Below are 23,206 nucleotides of genomic sequence, written 5' to 3'. Positions count from 1 at the left end.
CAGTTAAAAGGGTCAATTTGTTTCTTACTGATAGGGGTACGTTTGTGTAATGGAAAATGTATGTATTTTTATATGGTGTGGTGTGGTGTGGTGTAGTGTAGTGTGGTGTGGTGCTAAAGCTGCAGTCGAAAAGGGGCTTATGAGTCTTCAATCAATCAGCACTGGGGTCCTTTGTACTCAATTCATTTAAATGACATTAAATGACAGACATAACAATCTTATAACACACACACACACACACACACACACACACACACAAGATTTGTGTTGTTAAAATGTTTCAAAAATATTTAAATGTTAACATTTTTCTTCACCGTCTGTGTTTTTGTTGTAGCAAACCTACAAGCTCATAATGCGTTTTTTTTATCATTAACTATTATTTGTGTACGTTTAAAGTTAAAAGTGTTAAAAGTTGTCAAACTGGTGATGCTATCTATATTAACTAATTTTGCTGCATAGGGACCCCCTGGAACCTCCTCAAGGACCCCTGGGGGTCCCTGGACCGCACTTTGAGAACCCCTGCTCAAACATGATTGACAAAGTGACATTAATCAATCAATTAATACATCAATACATCATGAGCAAATCAATCAAAAACCTATTAAACATACAGTAGGTGACAACAAGGTGTTCCTACAACTTATTGAATTTGATGCATTTTTGCTCCTTTGTTACTGGGGCAGAGAAGCAAGTGTGTGTCATGTGTGCGTGTGTGAGTGACAAAGAAATAAAGAGGGGGAAAAAGCATAATATGAACGCCTCATTTAATTTTTTCTTAATTTATTTGAAAGTCACAAAATTGTTAAATTACAGTCGGTGTAAAGTCTCCCATAGAAAGACTTCTTCTCATGAAACAAACAACACGTGCTAAAACAAAGTCACTTCAGACACAGCAAAACAAGAGAGGGGAAAATGTAACTACACAGAATATTAACCCATTTAGGCCTAGATTTATTGAATGCTTTAACTATTGAAACATAGCAGATATACAAGCTCACAGCGCGGCACCGAGTGCCGCGCTGCGAGCTTGTATTTTTTATTTTTGTATTTTTTGCTATTTTTGAAAAAGTCGTGAAAATCTGTGCAAATCTTTGTATACATGTATTTTCAAAGCGAACTTTTGTAATTCAATTTGCTTCTGGGTGGTCCCTAGAACTTAATATTTTGAGATGGGGGTCTGTGGCCAAATACATATCATTTTGGGGGTCCTTCACATGAAAACGTTTGAGAACCACTGACATAGTAGTCTCTCAAGAACCCTTTCTTTGACGATGGCTAGCCAGATTGCTGTCATAGAAACATAGGGTTTTTCCAAAAACCTTAGAAGGATTTCACGATTTTTCAAAAAATAGCAGATCTACAAGCTCGCAGTGTGGCACTCGGTGCCGCGCTGCGAGCTTGTATATCTGCTATTTTTCAATAGTTAAAGCATTCAATAATTCTAGGCCTAAATGGGACAATGAAACAGAAAGAAGACACATGTGGTCACACGTTCTCAGGTTGCTTGTTGCCCTTGAGAGGCGAGAGTCAGCAGTGCAGAAGAGAAGGCAGTTTGTTGGGTTTGAATGTTGAACTCCATGTCCCATGATTCACTGCTTCACGCCACTCGGTCCACTACTCAGCTGCAGGATAGATAAATGAATGAATGAATGAATGAATGAATGAATCAATCAATCAATCAATCAATCAATCAAACTGACATCTGTCTACCATTGACATCATAGGTTTGGTCATTTCAAACACGATTTCAAACTTGATAATACTTATAATAACAATGATGAAAAATAACAGTGAAGTTTTAAACATACCTCTTGGAACTGCCTCTACATCAGGAGCCCTGGACCTGAAGAAAATACAAACTGTTAGTGTGTGGGTCTGCTTTTAACCACTTGAATCCTAGAGTGGTCTTCTTTTAACCACTTGAATCCTAGAGTGGTCTTCTTTTAACCACTTGAATCCTAGAGTGGTCTTCTTTTAACCACTTGAATCCTAGAGTGGTCTTCTTTTAACCACTTGAACCCTAGATTGGTCTGCTTTTAACCACTTGAATCCTAGAGTGGTCTTCTTTTAACCACTTGAATCCTAGAGTGGTCTTCTTTTAACCACTTGAATCCTAGAGTGGTCTTCTTTTAACCACTTGAATCCTAGAGTGGTCTTCTTTTAACCACTTGAATCCTAGAGTGGTCTTCTTTTAACCACTTGAACCCTAGAGTGGTCTTCTTTTAACCACTTGAACCCTAGAGAGGTCTTCTTTTAACCACTTGAACCCTAGAGTGGTCTGCTTTTAACCACTTGAACCCTCGAGTGTGGATCTGCTTTTAACCACTTGAATCCTAGAGTGTGGATCTGCTTTTAACCACTTGAACCCTAGGAGTGGTCTTCTTTTAACCACTTGAACCCTAGAGTGGTCTTCTTTTAACCACTTGAACCCTAGAGTGGTCTTCTTTTAACCACTTGAACCCTAGAGTGGTCTTCTTTTAACCACTTGAACCCTAGAGTGGTCTTCTTTTAACCACTTGAACCCTAGAGTGGTCTGCTTTTAACCACTTGAACCCTAGAGAGGTCTGCTTTTAACCACTTGAACCCTAGAGAGGTCTGCTTTTAACCACTTGAACCCTAGAGTGTGGATCTGCTTTTAACCACTTGAACCCTAGAGTGTGGATCTGCTTTTAACCACTTGAACCTGCTTATAACTAAACCTCCAAATGGATGGTGGAGCAGGCTGTCAAACCAGCTGAACTCCAACCTGTGGAGGTTGTTTTGTTCATCATTGATTAGAATGAGCAGGTCAGATGGAGGAAAACAAACGTACTTCTTTTTCTTGTCACTGGAGCAAGTACACTTCCGGCCTGTAGAGAAGAAGAAAATACATACAAACAAACAAGTCATTATTTTTGGTCAAACATAATAGTGTTCATCATTACACCCATAAACCAAGCATTAATATTATACAGTATTGTCATTCATACCTAGCTAATATCCTTCAGTTTCTATCTTATTATGTATCTATGTTTCTATTTTATTTATCTATTATTATTTTAAGTTATCGCCCGTCCGAAAAAGTCTGGTCCGAGTTATCTCACAGTAAACACTAACGCTCTAACCTTCTCCTTAAAGGAGTTAAACCTGTGTTGAGCTTGAGTTGGGATGTGTGTGAAACACTCACATGTGGTGCTTTAACATCCACACCTTGCTACTGATGCACTGGACATCACTGAGCTTACATAACTACATGTTTTAGCATGCTGTGTCCAGGGGGAGGCGCCATTTCATTAAAATACGGTGGCAAAAAAAAACTTACAGTTCAGACCAGATTGCAAAAAGTAGCAAAAGTAGCAGATCTGCAAGCTCACAATCAAAGACGGGCACAAAATACAAAAAAACTATTTGAAAAACAATTAAAAATACTATGTGAAATACTAATACCAGGATAGTATCTTGGTGACAGTATCCTGGTCAGTATTAGACCAAGCACTGACCAAGTATTTAGATTTAATTTTTTCAAAGTACTTTTTTGTATTTTGTGCCCATCTCTGCTCACAAAGCACGGTGACAAGTCGTAGATTAGATCTACAACTAGATCAGCTTGTAGATTTGTACTTGTAGTTTTTTTCTTCTTTTTTGAGCGGTGCAAACCGCTCCTACATTTCACTTTGTGTGCATTAGCACCGATCTCCATATATGGAGATCCATGCATACACATATAGTAACTGAGGTCACGGACAGAACGGCCGCCCATACAAGGAGATATTCATGTGTGTCGTGTTTGCACAGCTCACTTCACACCCATGTGATTTTTTCCCCTGCGATCGTAAGGGTCACAAACCACCATCCTGAGATAGATCTGTCTGTCTGTCTGTCCGTCTGTCACTAGCCTCGGAAACCCCAGGCTTTTATTTTGGCGATCTGTCTACTTACTGACGATGAGAGCGATTCCCATGAAGAAGAGAACCACAGCGAACACCAAACCCCCGATCCTTAGGGACTCATAATCTGAAACACACACACACAGCATTAGCTCAGGGGTAGAGAAAACGGCATTAGATCACAGAGGGTTCCCGAAGGGTTCCCAGTTCGATCCCGGGCTCCCCCAGAGTGAATGTGGAAGAGTCCTTGAGCAAAACTCTGAACCCTTAATTGCTCCTGATGAGCAGGTTGGTGCCTTGCATGGTTTCCTCTGCCATCAGTGTGTATGAATGCGTGTGTGAATGGGTGAATGTAATGAATGCGTGTGTGAATGGGTGAATGTAATGAATGCGTGTGTGAATGGGTGAATGTAATGAATGCGTGTGTGAATGGGTGAATGTAATGAATGCGTGTGTGAATGGGTGAATGTAATGCACAATCTTGGTAAAGCGTTTTGGATAAAGGCACTATACAAATGCACTATACTATACAAATTTACACACACATGTTTCGTTTTATTAATGATTATCACGATTCATTATGAGAGCAATACATAATAATATGATTATAATTGTAATTAAAAGATCATCGGTGGCAGTGTTTCCCTGAAAAGGATGAGAAGCACTTTATTATTGCTGTACTGGAACTCAGACCCCCACCGTGCGCTGGGGGAGGGGGGGGCAGTGGAAGCTGTTGGCCTCGAGGGGTTAATGTTTTCCACTGCTCCTCTGACAAAATGGACGGAAACCACAAACACATCTTGACCCCCCCCCCCCCCCCCCCCCCACACACACACACACACACACACACACACACACACACACACACACACACACACACACACACACACACACACACACACGGTTCCTTTGAGGGGGGGGGGGGGGGGGGGGGGTCATAGGTTGAAAGGAAACGCTGAACACTCACCATAATTAAATGCACTGTCATAGTCTGGAGAGGGAGAGAGACAGAGACACACAGAGAGAGAGAGAGAGAGAGAGAGAGAGAGAGACAGAGACACACAGAGAGAGAGAGAGAGAGTTATATCACAGGTCAGGATGTTGTAGAAATAACTTCCCACAGCTTGTGAGAACCATGGCTTTAAATTGATTATCATTAAACATACTGTACATGCATTTGAATTAAAATGTACATCCTACTAATAAACAACCGAATGTCTGTCTGTCCGATGTCAGTCTGATATACACGCATGCTGACATCACTGATCTCCAAATATGGAGATGACTGACATCACTGATACGTCTGTGTTCTCCAACATTACTTCTAAGATTCCTACATTCAACCCCTCACAGACACAATGACGTTATCGCATACCTGCATTTGGAGCACTTTTAAGATTTGTTTTAAATGTTAAGTGCACTATAAATAAAATGCATTATTATTGAGACCAGGAACTCTTCATTTTCTGTCCGTGTAATACTAGTATGTGGCACTCTGAGATCAAAGAGGCATTCCCACCGTCGGGCACCATAAAGATAACTATAACGATAAGTATCGTTCACATCAGTTATGTTGGCGTTATCGTTGTGTTGTGGACACTGCCATCCACATGAGTTGAGAACCACTGATAAAATGATATCTTTGGGGAATGACGCTTTAAAGTTCACCCCCAAAATGACTTTTTTTCTATTTGTTAGAGCCATTTTCTTATTTTCCATTAATTTGATTTATTTAATTCTGATATATTTGCCTGCTATATGAATTCATTTATTTTCGGGTTTATTTGATCATTCTATGAAATTGATTGATGATTTGAATAGTTATATGGGTTGAATCAGGGCCGGATGTAAGCTCTAGTAGTAGGTGGGGCGAGAGGAAATGCCAGGGGGGCAACCTTTTTAGGGGGTCATAACGCCAGAAATGCATAAAAACCTATGCATTTTGGCACACTTATACCAATGACACACCACACCATGCTGTGTACAGTACAAGTCACAGAACTTAAGAAATAAAATACACAAAAAAGTAAAAAAAAAAAAGAAAATCACACCCGTGTGAACTGAGCGGTGGTTTACCCACCTCATAGATCATGTGTACCGATTTTTGTGACATTTGAAGAAAATATGTAGGAAAAGGAGCAAAAAGTGTGTTTTGGAGAAAATTCAAGATGGCGGAAAATCTATCCTGGCGCAAATGGGCGTGGCCTATATGGGGAGATGCGTCTTGACCCAAGGAATCCAGGGAAAAAAGAATTTTAATTTTCCGATCTACGGTTCAAGAGTTACGGGGCAAAACGTAAAGTAGGCCGTTATAGCGCCACCATGAGGCCGAGTGATGTAATTATTTTTTGATTCATTCTTAAAATCATTATGAATCTCCTCTCCGAGGTTTGAAACTGTAGCTCCAATGGTTTACGAGAGAAAAATACTTGAAAGTGATTTCTTGCATTGTCCCATTATAAGTCAATGGGGACAATTAAGCGTCGTTTTTTGCCGATTACGTCGGCATGGTAAGGCGGATCGGAACGAAAGGTAATAGCACACCATTCCCGGCCGAGCCGCACATTTTGATGTATATATTGCGCGAGTGGCGTAAATGGTGCGGCACTAGTTACGCGCCGAAGTTTAGGCTACATACAGACACGGACGGAGACAGACAGACCCACACACACGGCCACGTATAGGAGCGTTGTGACCACCGCTCAAAAAAAACAACAAAAGGTTAAAGAAATGATAAATAATGTGATGACAAAAGACAGACATGTTACTGGTGTGATAGCTATATAAACTGATGTGATTGACAAAGATGAATGCAAATGATACTATAAACTGATAGATATAGATTGATACACTGATATGAGACTAGATGGATGATAGATATGATACTGGATAGATTGAGACACTGAGATGACACTAGATGGATGATAGATATGATACTGGATGGATAGATTGATACACTGATATGACACTAGATAGACAGATAGACAGACAGACAGACAGACAGACAGACAGACAGACAGACATGACACTAGACAGACAATGACATTATATTTCCTCCAAATTTGCGACAAGGAAAACAAAAGCACGCATCTAGCTTCACTGAATATTCCAGCCATGGTCTTCCTCCACGGTACCAGCCCGGGCTGAATGCGCGTGCTGTCTTGCCAAAATGACGTTTTGGAAACACAAGATTAGCGGGCTGTGATCGATGGTGCTGTTGTGCTTAAGCCAGTGCTGTTAGCAGCGGCCACTGCTGCGTCGTGTACGGCGAAGCTTTCAGCTTGTGTTGCCGTGCTTGTGGAACTCAATTGGGGGTTAGGGTTTGGGTCGGGTCGAGGAGCAGCAGCTCTACCTCCTGCTCCCTGTGTGCTGTTGTCGGCGGCCGCTGCTGCGTTGCGAACGGCGACGCTTTCAGCTTGTTGCCGTGCTTGTGGAACTCAATTGGGGGTTAGGGTTTGGGTCGGGTCGAGGAGCAGCTGTACCCCGAGTCGACGACGGCTCGGAGCCTGCCTCTGGACTGACTGGAGCCGTAGCAGCAGTGCTACTCGCGTCGCGAGGTTTAGAAACCAGAAATCGACGCATATTGACCGAAAGAGCCAGAGAAAGAGAACAGAAGTTAAAGTGAAACAAGCTGCAAGCACAACTAAAAAACAAACTGTTCCTTCTCTCGATTAGTTCCTTAATGCGCTGGATAAAACTGAAGTTAGTTGGCAACCAGAAGTGGTGCGTGTACTTGTCTGTCGAGACGAGACTGACTGCTGTTCCCTCCTACGCATTCAACGCATGTCGGGGGCGGAGCTGCTGGCCTGGCTGGAACATTATTATTTGTTTTACTTCTTTTGAGGTGCAGAGAGGGAGAGAGATGGCATTGGCGATCGGAGTTTTTAAAATGTATATATAATGAAATGGTGTTGGTTTTGGTGGTGCGACAGCTGTAGCATAATATTAAAAAAAAAAAAAAAACGAAAAAAAACGAAATATATATATTTTTATTTTTTCATGCCATCTTGTTTGGTGGGGCAGACAGGGCATTTAGGGGGGCAATGCCCCCCCTTGCCTATGGGGAGATCCGGCCCTGGGTTGAATGAAGAAATTAATTGTATTGAACTGAATGGGGTTGAATTGAGGTCCCCTCCCCACTGATGGAATGATTTGGGTGCGGTGAAAAGAAATGGGTGACACCCTGACTTTGGTTTTGATGCAGACGGGGAAGCGTCACAGTTTGTTGACCGCGGCAGGCTCTTTTTTGTTTATAAGGTATTCAAAGTTTATAGTTTTGTGACGGAGTAACGGGCGAAATAAATAATTAATTAATTGACGCAACTTTCGGATCTCCGTGACTGTGGTTGAGTGCTTTTATTTAAACAAGAAGAGACGCGAGTTATTTAACAACAAGACTGCAACACCACCCCGACATAGAACGTGGCTTTATTTGTTTGAAAGAAAGGCCACAATACTATTGATTAGTCACACCATGGAGACTTGAGTTCAATAAAAAAAAAGTTGTATTCATCGCATTCCTATGACAACAAAAAAATATATATAGTAAATTTAACCCCATTAATTCTGGATGGGGACCCAAATGCAAGGTCCTGGATACATTTAGGGTCAAGGGTCAAGTACATTTACCCCCATTGATTCTCACACAAATGCATTTGGGTCCCCATCCAGAATCAATGGTGGTAAATGTACAATAATATATATTTTTTTGTCATAGGAATGCGACAAATACAAACAAAAATATTATTGAACTCAAGTCTCCATGGTGTGACTAATCGATAGAATAGTGAACTACTCCTTTAAGACAGACAGACAGACAGATTTTATTTAGCCAAATGCAAAGTGCTTAAAGGAACAGTTTACCCAAACAATCATAATTCTCTATCAATTCCACACCCCATGAAGTCTTGGACTGGATGTTTTAGTCTCAAACAGAGCGGGTCATTAGATGAGCGGAGGCTGCTCTGTAGGAGAGCGGATGCACTCTGACATGATCACATTATTGAACCAGGAAATCATAATGATCTCCATGAATTCACGGCTTCATAGTGTGGTGTCATTGATAGAAAATACAGGTCATGTTTTGGGGTGAACTGCTCCTTTAAAGCCAAGCAGTTCCCTAGTGGTCTGCCATATAGAGGGTGGTAGTCTTCCTCTCCTCTCCTCTCCTCTCCTCTCCTCTCCTCTCCTCTCCTCTCCTCTCCTCTCCTCTCCTCTGCCACACAGTGAGTTTTGGACCACTGCCCCTCTCACTTTATGAATGGTGGTCAAATAGCGGTCAAGTCCGCTGCTCTGTCCACTCATTATGATGGAGGACAATGGAGCAGCATGGGTGGACCCAGGCCAGCCTGAAGCTAATGACTATTACTGAGAGCCCAGCCAGCCAGACAGACAGCCAGACAGACAGACAGACAGACAGACAGACAGACAGACAGACAGACAGACAGACAGACAGACAGACAGACAGACAGACAGACAGACAGATAGACAGCTTCCTCCAGAGTCAAGCTGTAAAACATTGTATAAAAGCTACTAGTCAACTGTGATTGAACTTGATTTATTTACTTGATTTAGCCTAATAAATAATAATTTATAATTTGTTATGTATTTTACCCGTTGCATGACACAACCAAACAAAGTGTGTGAATGTTGAGATGAACCATAATCTTACTGTACCTTTAGCGTCTTCTGACGAGGAAGCTGTGGAGAGAAGAGAATGAAAACCATTAATGTTTTCACACGTACGGTAGGACTGAACATTATTATTGCTATGATTATTATTATATCAACTGTAGGCTTCCCCAACTGTAGCCTATCAACTGTAGGCTTCCCCAGTTTGTCTCTTTAAAGGATAACTGATTTTTTTTTACAACAAAGGTTCATATTTTAGATTGTAATTAGAGAAAAGAAAAGATGAGTGTTAAAATGTTTTCATTCAATGCTTTCTATTGTTTTAGCTATTTTAGTGTTTTGATTTCAGTGGTTGAGGGCATGCGTACAAGTGGCTAAATATGTATTTTTAGACACAATAAGTCAGCAATTTCTTTATTACTATTTACAGTAACACTACCAGCCCCCATAAGTCACATCTGCCATGAAAGATTGCGGTGCATCTTGGGAATGGGCTTATTGGGTCTAAAAAGACATCTTTAGCCACTTGTTTTAGTGACTAAAATCACTAAAACTATAGAAAGAAGTAAATGAAAACATTATAACACTTATCTTTTCTTTTCTCTAATGACCATCTAAAATATGAACCCTTGCTGTAAGGTAACACTAAGTTGTCCTTTAAGGCCGGACCACACCAATACAGCTCCCTACAACTCCTTGCAACCATTCTCCCCAACACAGTTCCAAGGACTTGCATTGCTGTGGACTCGTCTTGCCTTCCAACAGTTTGAATGGTGTGCTGTCGTCTGTCGAGGCCTCAGCATGTGTGTGAGTGTAACCTAACACAGTGCTTCCTTGAAGTCACATGAACACACTGCACGCAAACTCCAGAGACATATTTAACTCCTGGAGGAGTGTTTACATGTTATTTAAGGGTGCTATGAGATATCTGCTATTTTGCCCCTTGACTTAAAGGGCCAGTTCACCTCTGGGGCAACCAGATCTTATTTTATTGTTGTTTGGGACACGAGCAACACAATGCTGAGTTATGTGTTTGTGTTCAATCTGTGTTTTGAGATATTTTATTATTTCAGCATGAATGATGATGCATTTTGCATCATATGATGCAGCATGATGACTCATATGATGCAAAATGCGTCATCATTCATGCTGAAATACCAAAATATCTCAAAACACAGATTGAACACAAACAATAACTCAAGATTGTGTTGATCGTGTCCCAAACAACAATAAAAGATGATCTGGTTGTCCCATAGGTGAACTGGCCCTTTAACAAGACTCACCGCATAGGACCAAATAACTTAAATGCTAAAAGAAATGTTAGTTTGTACGGAAACCAGCAGTTTAACTCTTAAGCCATACTCGGCTATTGTAAATAAATAAATAAATAATAAAATAAATACATTTCTGGATTAAGAGCGTCTGATATTATTGAATGAATTATGAAAGTTTGACGTTTTATATATTGTATTTAATTTCGAATTTGTTGATATTTGTTTATTGTGAATTTGGAAAATAAATATTTCAGTGAAAAAAAAAAAAAAAATGCAAGTAAAAAAAAAAAAAATTATGAAAGTTTGTCGTCTGCCCTCTTAAGGCATACTCTGCCAATTGTCAAGTGATTGTTACAATTTAAAGTGTGCTATAATATGTGATGTTTACCTTGTTGATTCCGCACATCAAATCATGATTTATTACCGCTCTATCAAGTGTCGAGAGGCGGTACGCAGGCATGCGATAGGCAGCCACAGCCCTAACCCTGCAGTTTAACTAAGCCATACTCGGCCAATTCTCGAACGATTGTTACAATTCAAAGTCCTCTATAATCCATGTGTCCATGTTCATTCAGTGTATCAATCAAGGTATTCATCATTCCTCTATCAAACGTTAAAGGGTAAAAAAGGAAATGTCGAAAGAATATGAACATATTCTGTGACTACTTAAAAAGGTAAGGAAAAACAAAAAAATATATAGCTGCCAGTTTGGCAGTAGTTTATAATATCTCACATTTATATAACGCTTTTCTGAGTACCCAAAGACGCTTTACATGGGGCCAAAGAGAACTAAATATTTGGTTAAATATTCTGCCGGTGAATGAGTTGATTAGCGTAGATTAAGCGTTATTTATAAGCCTGCAGACCTTCTGGCAGTGGAGACAACCTGCCTGTTGTCCCAACTCTCTGAGAAGGAACAATCTCTTCCTGTCTCAGAGTTGTTGTTGAACAGACTCAGACTCAGAGTAAGCTGAGCAGTGGTCAAAGTACACGACTCCAGAGCTGGAGTCAAAGTAAAGGCAAGTCCATAGTTTCTCCAAAACCAAACGTTTTGTCTGAAAGGTCCGGTTGGACTAACAAATGACGTCACTCGCTACTTCTGAAAAGCATTACACCGAATTACAGTAGAGTTTGGAAAGCTGCACGTCGGAAAGTCGGAACGCTATGAAGAAAAGTTTGGTTTTGGAGAGACTATGGACAGGCTTTAACCCATTTAGAACGGGTACACATTATTGTGTATCATTATTTTATGCTTTAACTACTGAAAAATAGCAGATCTACAAGCTCACAGCGCGGCACTGAGTGCCGCGCTGCGAGCTTGTAGATCTGCTATTTTAGAAAAATCGTGAAAATTAGAATTTTGACCTGATTCTAAAAGTGTCTTTTGAATTCCTTCTAAGGCTTTTTGATAAAATGTTATGTATTTGGCCACAGACCCCCATCTCAAAATATTTAGTTCCAGGGACCACCCAGAAGCAAAATTTGAGTCACAAACGTTCCGCTTTGAAAATACAAAATATTCAAAGATTTGCACTCAGTGCCGCGCTGTGAGCTTGTATATCTGCTATTTTTCACTGGTTAAAGCATTCAATCCTCCTGGTCAAATATCACCCCCTGGACATGACGCAGGGGTCCAACCCTTGGCGCTGGGTACTATAAGGAGGCCTCCCTGTGTCAGGGTGGCAGCATGTGATGCGTGTGCAGACTGTGCACGTGAGCACGCACGGATGCAGGCCGTGCACGGATGCAAGCCGTGCACGGATGCTGGTGCAGAGCAAGAGCATGCTGATGCAGACGACTTACCCTGCATCTCCCTACCAAAGTGAGATGCTGATCCTGTTACACGCACAGACACACACACACACACACATACACACACACACACGCACGCACGCACACACACACACACACACACGTACGCACGCGCACAGGTGAACTAAGTAGAAGACAAGCTTGAACAGTAGCCGTACCAGTAAGACGCCTAAGGGTGAAAATGTCTTGGCCATCTGGCCAGTGACGTATATCGGACCAGTTACCCATATATGGAGACCCCTGGTACCCATAGATATCCACAGATATAGGCTTAATATTGATGATATCAGGGATCTCCATATATGGGCATAAAAGGGATTTGGTTCCCCTGACATCACAGTGATGTCAGAGCTGTGTGAGAGTCAGCGTGATGTCAGAGCGGCAACCCATAGACCTTAAAGAAAAACGGACACGGACGATGATGCGCGTGCACGTGACCATGCACGAGATGCGCGTGCACGCTGATGCAGGAGACCGTGCACAGCATGCTGATGCAGACAACTTACCGAGCATCTCCCTGCCAAATGCTGAGCACACACACACACACACACACACACACACACACACACACACACACACACACACACACACACACACACACACACACACACACACACACACACACACACACACACACACACACACACACACACACACACACACACACACACACACACACACACACACACACACAGCTCATTTATCGTTGTCTAAGGGAGCTAGGCTTGCAGAGGAAGCAGATCTAGGTAGTGTTTCACTCTGACAGTGTAGAACAGGGTTCCCCAATAGGCGGCCCGCGGGCCATTTGCGGCCCGCGGGGGGCTACTGCCTGGCCCCCACCAACCCCAGTAATAATGGTGGTATAAGAGCAGCAACAACACTAGTATATCGGCGTTGTCGGGTGGAAATCTCGTATCTCCAAATGTGTATGTTCTTTCGCAAATCAGGCCGTCGCACAAACGTAGTGAAAACAGCAGATCTACAAGCACACAACGCCTCGCACCGCGAGGCGTTGTGTGCTCGTTGTAGATCGGCTGTTTTCAATAGTTTAAATCATTTTTAAAATGATACATTCAAAACGAACGGTTTTGGACATACAAGATTTTCACCCAACAACGACGAAAACGGTTGCTGGAGTAGCGGGAACGCCACCGTCGCCCCCTGCAATGTTGTGGCCCTCGGCTCGGTACCCTAGACATAATTCGGCCCTTAGGGAAAACTAATTGGGGAACCCTGGTGTAGAATCTACTCTAGAGTACAGACAGTACAGACAGTATAGAGAAGGGTCTGACAGTAGAATCTACTCTAGAGTACAGACAGTACAGACAGTATAGAGAAGGGTCTGACAGTAGAATCTACTCTAGAGTACAGACAGTACAGACAGTATAGAGAAGGGTCTGACAGTAGAATCTACTCTAGAGTACAGACAGTACAGACAGTATAGAGAAGGGTCTGACAGTAGAATCTACTCTAGAGTACAGACAGTACAGACAGTATAGAGAAGGGTCTGACAGTAGAATCTACTCTAGAGTACAGACAGTACAGACAGTATAGAGAAGGGTCTGACAGTAGAATCTACTCTAGAGTACAGACAGTACAGACAGTATAGAGAAGGGTCTGACAGTAGAATCTACTCTAGAGTACAGACAGTACAGACAGTATAGAGAAGGGTCTGACAGTAGAATCTACTCTAGAGTACAGACAGCAGACAGTATAGAGAAGGGTCTGACAGTAGAATCTACTCTAGAGTACAGACAGTACAGACAGTATAGAGAAGGGTCTGACAGTAGAATCTACTCTAGAGTACAGACAGTACAGACAGTATAGAGAAGGGTCTGACAGTAGAATCTACTCTAGAGTACAGACAGTACAGACAGTATAGAGAAGGGTCTGACAGTAGAATCTACTCTAGAGTACAGACAGTAGACAGTATAGAGCAGGGTCTGACAGTAGAATCTACTCTAGAGTACAGACAGTAGACAGTATAGAGCAGGGTCTGACAGTAGAATCTACTCTAGAGTACAGACAGTACAGACAGTATAGAGAAGGGTCTGACAGTAGAATCTACTCTAGAGTACAGACAGTACAGACAGTATAGAGAAGGGTCTGACAGTAGAATCTACTCTAGAGTACAGACAGTAGACAGTATAGAGCAGGGTCTGACAGTAGAATCTACTCTAGAGTACAGACAGTAGACAGTATAGAGCAGGGTCTGACAGTAGAATCTACTCTAGAGTACAGACAGTACAGACAGTATAGAGAAGGGTCTGACAGTAGAATCTACTCTAGAGTACAGACAGTACAGACAGTATAGAGAAGGGTCTGACAGTAGAATCTACTCTAGAGTACAGACAGCAGACAGTATAGAGCAGTGATTCTCAACCTTTTCAGGCCGTGACCCCCAAAATAATCAGATTTTAACTGGGGACCCCTCACCCAGACGAGCACTAAGAGTTGAGGCATGTACATATTGTATAACACGGTTTTATTGTGAAAATAGCTGATCTACATGCTCACAACGCCTCGCAACGCAAGGCGTTGTGAGCATGTAGATCAGCTATTTTCAAAATGTTTACCTCTAATATTTGATAATTTGGCCAATAATAAATTAGTCATTTTAGAGATAATAAAAAGTCCTTAATTTGTCACTTTAGAAATGTGCATTATATACCCTCTTTAAACTTCAACTTTTGTTGGTTTGCTTACTGTTGAAAACAATGTTGCACATTAAGTTAATCATCTGGGGACCCCTCAAAATAATTTGGGGACCCCCCTGGGGGTCCCGACCCACAGGTTGAGAACCACTGGTATAGAGCAGGGTCTGACAGTAGAATCTACTCTAGAGTACAGACAGTAGACAGTTTAGAGCAGGGGTCTGACAGTGCATTTGGCCTCAGGCCGAACCTTAGATGGTGGGCCAGATCTGTGGAGCAATGTCTAATTTAGGACCTGGAACAAAACAGCCTAATATAAAATAATATATAATCAACATGCTTATGCTATCGTTTGTATAATCGTTGTGCAGGCCTCATTCTTGAATGTGGCACTTTAATTAAAATGTTTCAAAATAATATGTCATCTGGAGACAGTTTCGAACAAGAGCTCTTTCATGGTTCAGGGTCCCTTGGAACGGAGAGAAACAATGTATCATTTAAGGCAGTGGTTCTCAACCTGTGGGTCGGGACCCCCAAGGGGGTCACCAAATTATTTTGGGGGGTCCCCAGATGATTAACTTAATGTGCAACATTGTTTTTTCACTCAACAGTAAACAAGTGTATAGAGGGTATCTGCACATTTCTAAAGTGACAATTTAAGGACTTTTTAATACTTCTAAAATGACAAATTAAACATTAGTCAAATTGTCAAATATCAGAGTCAGAAATTGTGAAAATAGCAGATATGCATGCTCAAACGCCTCGCAACGCAAGGCGTTGCGAGCATGTAGATCTGCCATTTTCACAATGGAACCGTGTTAGACAAAATGTAATGCCTCAACTCTTAGTGCTCATCAGGGTGGGGGGGTCCCCAGTTAAAATATGATTATTTGGGGGGTCGTGGCCTGAAAAGATTGAGAACCACTGATTTAAGGCATGTGAAACACAGCTTTGGTTTGTGAGTTTTTTTATCCAAAAGTGTCAAGAGCAAAGTTGACAGTGAAAACAAAGTTCAAAGAATGGAAATGGAACTATTTGTTCATCCTACCCGGTTATCAATTCAAAGCGATTGCTGTAATATGGACTATGAAGAAGGAACTACAAGACCGGCTTGATGGCACATATAAAGTACAAGGCTCCTCATGTGTGTTTAAAACATCTCCTGGAAAACCTATCCAACCAAAGAGCAGATCTATAGAGAACTGCCACCAATAACAGCGACCGTAGCACGCAGTAGAGCAGTGTTTCTCAACCTTTTTTCTGCATGGGCACACTTTTCATGTCCCAAGAGTCCATGGGCACATCAACATAATACGGGGGTGTAAATATCGTCACTGTCGGGCAGAAACCTTGTATCTCCAAGTTTCAAATGAGTACGTTTCTTCGCAAAGTAAAGCCCTGCTTCATCATACAAGGCTGTCGCACAACAGTAGTGAAAACAGGCGATCTACAAGTACACAACGCCTCGCACCGCGAGGCGTTGTGTGCTTGTAGATCGGCTGTTTTCACTAGTTTAAATCATTTTTTAAATGATAAATACAATACTGGCTTTCAAGCAGTTTCAAGGGGCACACTTGACCCTTCTCAGGGGCACACCAAAGGTCCCCAGGCACAGTGGTTGAGAAACAATGCAGTAGAGCAATCTTTGCTGGTCAATGCTACCGTTCCTAGGGATCAAGTAATATCAGAGATCCTGCTACTGCGTGGCGGCTCCCCCAACCGAAAGGTCTCATGCTGTACATATCCTGACACAATCTCCAGGAACACAGGACTTCCATTCCAAGAACTGGGAGCAGCAAATGGCTGACAGGACCCGATGACAAGACATCTAGGCATCTAGGATCTCCATGACAGTCAAAGGATGATGATGATGAAGTAGGGGAGTAGGCTAATTAACCTAAGAACTTGACACTTTGAATGTGGGTTTCCGCAGGACAGCAACACTACGCTGAACAATGTGAATTAAGTATTTACCTGATGCTGGACTCAGCCAGGCACTCACAGCCACCAACACCAGCAGCTCCATGACACCTGGAGAGACACAAGTAAGAACATAAATACTTAGATATTATAAATACTAGATATTATAACCCCAGCTCCATGACATGACATGCTGTGAAGCACTTTCATGTCATGAAAAGAGCTATACAAATAAAGTTGTTTTTTCTTTTTGGGTTACTGTTATTAACACATTGGCCGCCATTTTAACATTGACTGTTTGGCTCCCCTGCCATTTTGTTTAATGAAAAAATTTATATATTTTTTTTATATTGACATTTTTCCTAAATTCTGTATTCTGTATTTTGTGTCATACAGTACCTGAAATGAAACAAGACCACCTCTAGTCTCACCAAAAAATAAAAAAATAAAATAAAAAGCTTTTTTTTCTATAGTTGCAGCCATCTCAAAATAGCCATTTTTGACCAAAATCCAGCTATAATTGAAAAAACTGGAGTTATTGACCTTTTTGTGAAAAATCTATTTTCAAGCGAATAACTCACTTGATATTTGTCTTTATGGCTTCAGGCATTCTCAGATAAGTGTACTAATGTAATTATGTAATAGGATTTTTTTTTAGAATTTTCTGTTTAGAAAAATGCAGAGAAAAATATTTTTATTGGCTATGTCTGACCATAAAACTCAGCAATTTCACATACTGTTTTGCAGTATTTGTGTGAGTATTTGTGTGAGCCCCCACTTGGGGGCGCGTTCTCTCTGTCTCTGTATGTCTGCTTTGGTCTCAGCTGTTTTTGGGTCTGTACAGGTGCACACACACAAATAGACATCAAAGGGGGCATGAGTCTTTTTTCTAACATGTGCTAGAATGTGAAAATAGCAGATCTACAAGCTCTACAAGCTCAACACATCGCTCTGTGACACATTGAGAGCTTGTAGAGCTTGTAGATCTGCTATTTTCACATTCTGGGACATGTTAGAAAAATGTCTCCCCCTGCCCCAAAAAAATCCTCTGCACTGCCCTGCAAGAGCAGGGCAGACGCATTTTGCTAACGAGGCGAGGCTGTTGACGTTGATCGATCGCTTGTTGGCTGTAGTTGATCGCTTGTTTTGGTGGAGCGTGGGCCAGGGACCCCCAGTCCCCCACCTGGTTCCCTAAGTGTTGGCTGGAGACCAGGGACCCCTTTGTGAGACCCCATCGACAGGGACCACTTGTCCCTGCAACTGGATCATATGAACTTTATGTAACAAATGATCGGCTTATTGATTGATTTTACAATGTTATGTAACTCTGCACTGCTCTGCGGAGGTCGGCGAAGCGTTGGACCCGCGGACCCCTTATTGGTTGTTAGAAAGGCGACCAGGGACCCCCACCTTTGCAAAGGCGATCATGGCTTGTTTGTGGACTGAAGTTTGTGGACTAAATACCATTATAAAACTAATATTATAGCCTGGATATATGGGTGTGGATTCAAATCAACCATCATCATTATCAGGTACGTTTTAGAAGCATTTATATGGCAAATTGGCGATAATTGTGTGTTTTGTGTCTTGAGAGAGAGAGAGAGAGAGGCAGAGGCAGATCTCACTATAGCACTGTTTTTTATGGGACTGAACACCATCAGGGGGTCCAACAGGGACCACTGAAACAGAGATACAGTGGAGGGAAGCACACACACACACACACACACACACACACACACACACACACACACACACACAGCTGTTCTCACACTTTTTTTTCTTCTCTTTTTTTTTCCGGCAGCCAGCCTTTTGAGCTCAAATGCGTCTTTTGCCAATTAACTGTGGTTGGGGAGATTTATACATTTGTATTGCAATTTATACATTATTACAGTCTTTTTTTCAAACACACTTACTTTGATGTGTGATATGTGTGAGACAGAAGGCTCAAATTTTGTCACGGGCTGGAGAAAAGTGTAATTAAACATTACATTATATAAAAGCAAATTCTCGGGACTATCGGGCCTGGCGGGGAACGACATTTAAAATTTCTCGGGACTATCGGGGGAGGCGGGGAATGAGTTAATATAAAAAAACGTACTAAAAACAGTAGGCCTACACAAAATATTTAAAAAGGAAACGTGCCAGGAGGAGGCAAGGAGCCCAAAGGGCTTTTATAGGAGGCCTCTACCGATGTATAACAATAAAATATTAATAGTAGATGATTTGTAAAGCTGAACTTTTTTTTTTCCTTCTCTGTAACTTTGTAACCTTAAACTGCTGTGCTGCCTCTGGGTGACTGATTTTCCCCCTTAGGATAATACAGGTATCCATCCATCCATCCATCCATCCATCCATCCATCTATCCATCTATCGATCGATCTATCTATCTATCACTGAAATCTAAATCACAAAAATGGCAAAATATTATAGAAAGCAGTAAATGAAAACATTTTAACAATCTTTAATCAAATTACAATCTAAAATATGAAATCGTGTTGTAAAAAAACAAAGTTGTCCTTTAACTTGGAGTATTTTTAAGTGAAATACTAGAAGCAGTGCTCTTCCGAGCACAGGTCTCCACCAGGCCACACAAATCGGCCTGTTATAGCGCCACCATGAGGCTGATTTAAAAAATGTGGGGCAGAGGTTCTGAATTAGCATCCAGGGAGTGTGTGTGCTCAGTTTGGCAGCGATCGGGCCAACGGCGCCGGAGATTAGCTGGTAACAACCAGGCCACACAAATCGGCCTGTTATAGCGCCACCATGAGGCTGATTTGAAAAATGTGGGGCAGAGGTTCTAGATTGGCATCCAGGGAGTGTGTGTGCTCAGTTTGGCAGCGATCGGGCCAACGGTGACTGAGATTAGCTGCTCACAAACTGCGAGGACGCACGGACGCACGCACGCACACACGGACGCACGCACGGACGGACGGACGGACGGACGGAGGGGAAAACATACTCTCCCTCAGCCTTCGGCTGGTGGAGACAATAAGTGAAATACTGCTCTTAAGCTTGAGCGTTAATAAACTAATGACTGCTATACAAGTTCAACAGCTCCACCCAGATTCATCAGAGCTATCTCAGCTGAACTAAACCCTATATAGGGTTGACCGTATGATATTTAGAACATGTTTATAGCTCATGGTCTCAGCCCCCTCAGCTCAGTAAGGCCAGAGGAGTCTATTTTAGTCTCTGCACTCCAGAAACTGCAAGGATCCAGTTTGTGGGGATGAGAGGGGAGAATGCAGTGTTGAGTTGCACTTGATATTTGGTCAGTGGGTTACGCTGGCTTTGCCAGAAGCTTCCAGTACAGTTAAGAACTGAAGAGGAGGCTGCTACTCCAAACTGTTAGAAGAAAACAAAGCATGTCCTAACCTCCCCCACAACCTTTCTATTGTAAATACCTTTTATTTTGAATTGTGTTTTACGATCATTATTATTATTATTTAATTATATCTTTGCATAGTACTGTGTTCTGTTGGTCATTCAATGGTAAAAAAAGGATCTCAATTTATACAAGCCATAGGCTTTCCTTGGGCGTATGTTTTTGGTTGACCTTGTACCCTGTACTGAGAGACAGCGGCTCTTGCTGCCTGCACTGTCATGAAACTGTACCTTTTCCTATGCAAACTTCTAATAAAGTCTTCAATCAATCAAACATGCTGGATTTATACTCCAAAAATAGCCGATCTACAAGCTGACAACGCGTCGCATCGCAGCGCATTGTCAGCTTGTAGATCGGATATTTTCGGCGTGCGATGAAGAGTATAAATCAGGCTTGGTTGATGCATCAGGTTTGCGTGACAAGAACTGGCCGGGATCGGTTGGTTGTTGGATTCCCTGCATGCTGTCTGGACATTCTGGGAGATTCTGTTACCAGCACTGCTTCTCAAAGTGGGGGTCCAGGGAACCCACGGGCTCCTTGAGGGGGTTCCAGGGGGTCCCCGGCTAAATGAGTTGATATAACGTCACAATCACTTTAACCACCGTGACCCCTATACACACTCGATGACTGTATGAAAATAGCAGATCTGTACAACCACATCATGGACATCTTGTGACAAAACAAAGCGAGGGATTTGTAATATTTCATGACAAGAGGATGCAGAGCAGAGGCTGACAGTATGATCAGGACAGACGTCACCCCAGGGTTAGGATGCAGAGCAGAGGCTGACAGTATGATCAGGACAGTATGATCAGGACAGTATGATCAGGACAGTATGATCAGGACAGACGTCACCCCAGGGTTAGAGGATGCAGAGCAGAGGCTGACAGTATGATCAGGACAGACGTCACCCCAGGGTTAAAGGGTTAATTGAGACCGTAGGTCGCTGACAGTATGAAAACATGCAGATCATGGGCGAGAGTGCATCACGCTCCATATATGGCCAAGATCCCTGATGTCATCAATATGACTCATGTCGCGCTCCATATACAGCAAAGATCCCTGATGTCATCAATATTAAGCCCATATCTGGGAATGCCCATATATGGACATACAGTATTGTGTCCCCAGGGCCCAGAATTCTGCCCGACACCACCTCTGCGTCACCGACCTGGTAAGTCATGCTGGAGTATCATCATGAGCCATAATGAGAGACTGTGGCAGAGGTTTTAATCCAGCAACTGTCAGGCTAAGCTGATGTCCGTGAGCAAGACATACAACTGGTTAACTGCTCCTGATGGTTGCTGCCTATGCTGTGTGTGTGTGTGTGTGTGTGTGTGTGTGTGTGTGTGTGTGTGTGTGTGTGTGTGTGTGTGTGTGTGTGTGTGTGTGTGTGTGTGTGTGTGTGTACCCTTTGGATGAAGACATTAATGCACTCAAATTACTGAACATGTGATTATTTTTGTTCAGAAATGCCATGGAAAAGGAGATATCCCAGTAGTTAAAGGAATAGTTCACCCCCAAAAGTCTATGGCTTACTCACTGGCGTTCAATAATATGTGTTGCTCCGTTGTTTTTTTTTGTTGCATTCCTTGCTTTATTGTAAATCGCTCTGGATTAAGAGCGTCTGCTAAATGCCTAAAAGTGTAAACTGCATTCCTAAGACGATAATTTGATTATAATAAATGTTCCCCCATTGATCCCGGATGGACACACAAATGCATTTGTAATCGATAGAAGGAAAGTCATTTTGGGGGTGAACTCAAGGCCCCAGACACCAGGGGGAGGGCTGAAGCCAAATCGACATGGTGGCCGCTTGGTTACTGCAGCTTTTTTACAGATGGGGCCAGAACCATGAACGCGCATCTAGGCTTCTTTGTATTGACTGCACGTTCATAGCGGAAGTGCTCGTTCATGAATTGGAGCCCCAGCGCATCCATGAACACAAACTATGACGCAAAACGCGTCACTTAGGCCCCACTACGTCACGTTTCACAACCTGGAAGAAGGGGTGAAATTTGGCTTCATGCGCTGGGTGAGCAACTCAATACAAGCGGCCGGGCGGGGATATCTGGTGCCCTCTCTATACTTATTATAACTCTATGGGTGAACTACTCCTTTAAGTCATTTTGGGGGTGAACTACTCCTTTAAGTCATTTTGGGGGTGAACTACTACTTTAAAGGACAATTTGTTTTTTTTTTACAACAAGAGTTCATATTTTAGATTGTAATTAGGGGAAAGAAAAAGTGAGTGTTAAAATGTTTTCATTTGCTTCGTTCTATAGTTTTATCACGTTTACCGCGTTTACGCGTTTATCACGTTTACCGCGGCTTATAGTCCGGCAATTGGGGTACTCCTTTAAGGCACGTACGCCATCAGCTCTGAGGACTCACAGCGTGTCATGGGTTCAGTTCACAGGCCCTGGGATGACCTTTGCTGCCCTGGGTTGACCTTTGCTGATGTCACTGCTCTCTCTCTCTCTCTCTCCTGTCTCTCTCCATACTGTAGAGTCCAACGTACGGCCCACAGCTTCATTCCTACATTGTATTCTAAACGGCCCGCCAGCACCGTCAAAACAAGAATATTTTCCTAGATTATAATTAGTCAGGATTCCTTGTTCCCTGTTGTCTCATTCTGAAGGGGTCAAAGAAAGGTTATTTTGT

The 23,206-nt window shown here is 42.3% G+C and overlaps 1 protein-coding gene across 1 annotated transcript; it reads right to left on the bottom strand.

The window, feature by feature from the left end:
- Positions 1–1,483: 1,483 nt before the first annotated feature.
- LOC308300446 (FXYD domain-containing ion transport regulator 6-like) lies at positions 1,484–21,725 on the bottom strand (the record flags this gene model as incomplete). Its single annotated transcript, XM_080744287.1, has 8 exons — positions 1,484–1,622; positions 1,809–1,843; positions 2,813–2,849; positions 3,919–3,993; positions 4,834–4,857; positions 9,543–9,566; positions 17,212–17,268; positions 21,710–21,725. The coding sequence occupies 8 exons, from the start codon at positions 21,723–21,725 to the stop codon at positions 1,615–1,617; spliced, it is 276 nt and encodes a 91-aa protein (XP_080600413.1). The 3' UTR covers positions 1,484–1,614.
- Between the last annotated feature and the right edge of the window lie 1,481 nt (positions 21,726–23,206).

The sequence above is a fragment of the Nannobrachium achirus genome, assembly GCF_963921795.1.
Source record: "Nannobrachium achirus genome assembly, chromosome: 2".
Taxonomy (NCBI): domain Eukaryota; kingdom Metazoa; phylum Chordata; class Actinopteri; order Myctophiformes; family Myctophidae; genus Nannobrachium; species Nannobrachium achirus.
This window is presented reverse-complemented; position numbering and strand designations above follow the sequence as displayed.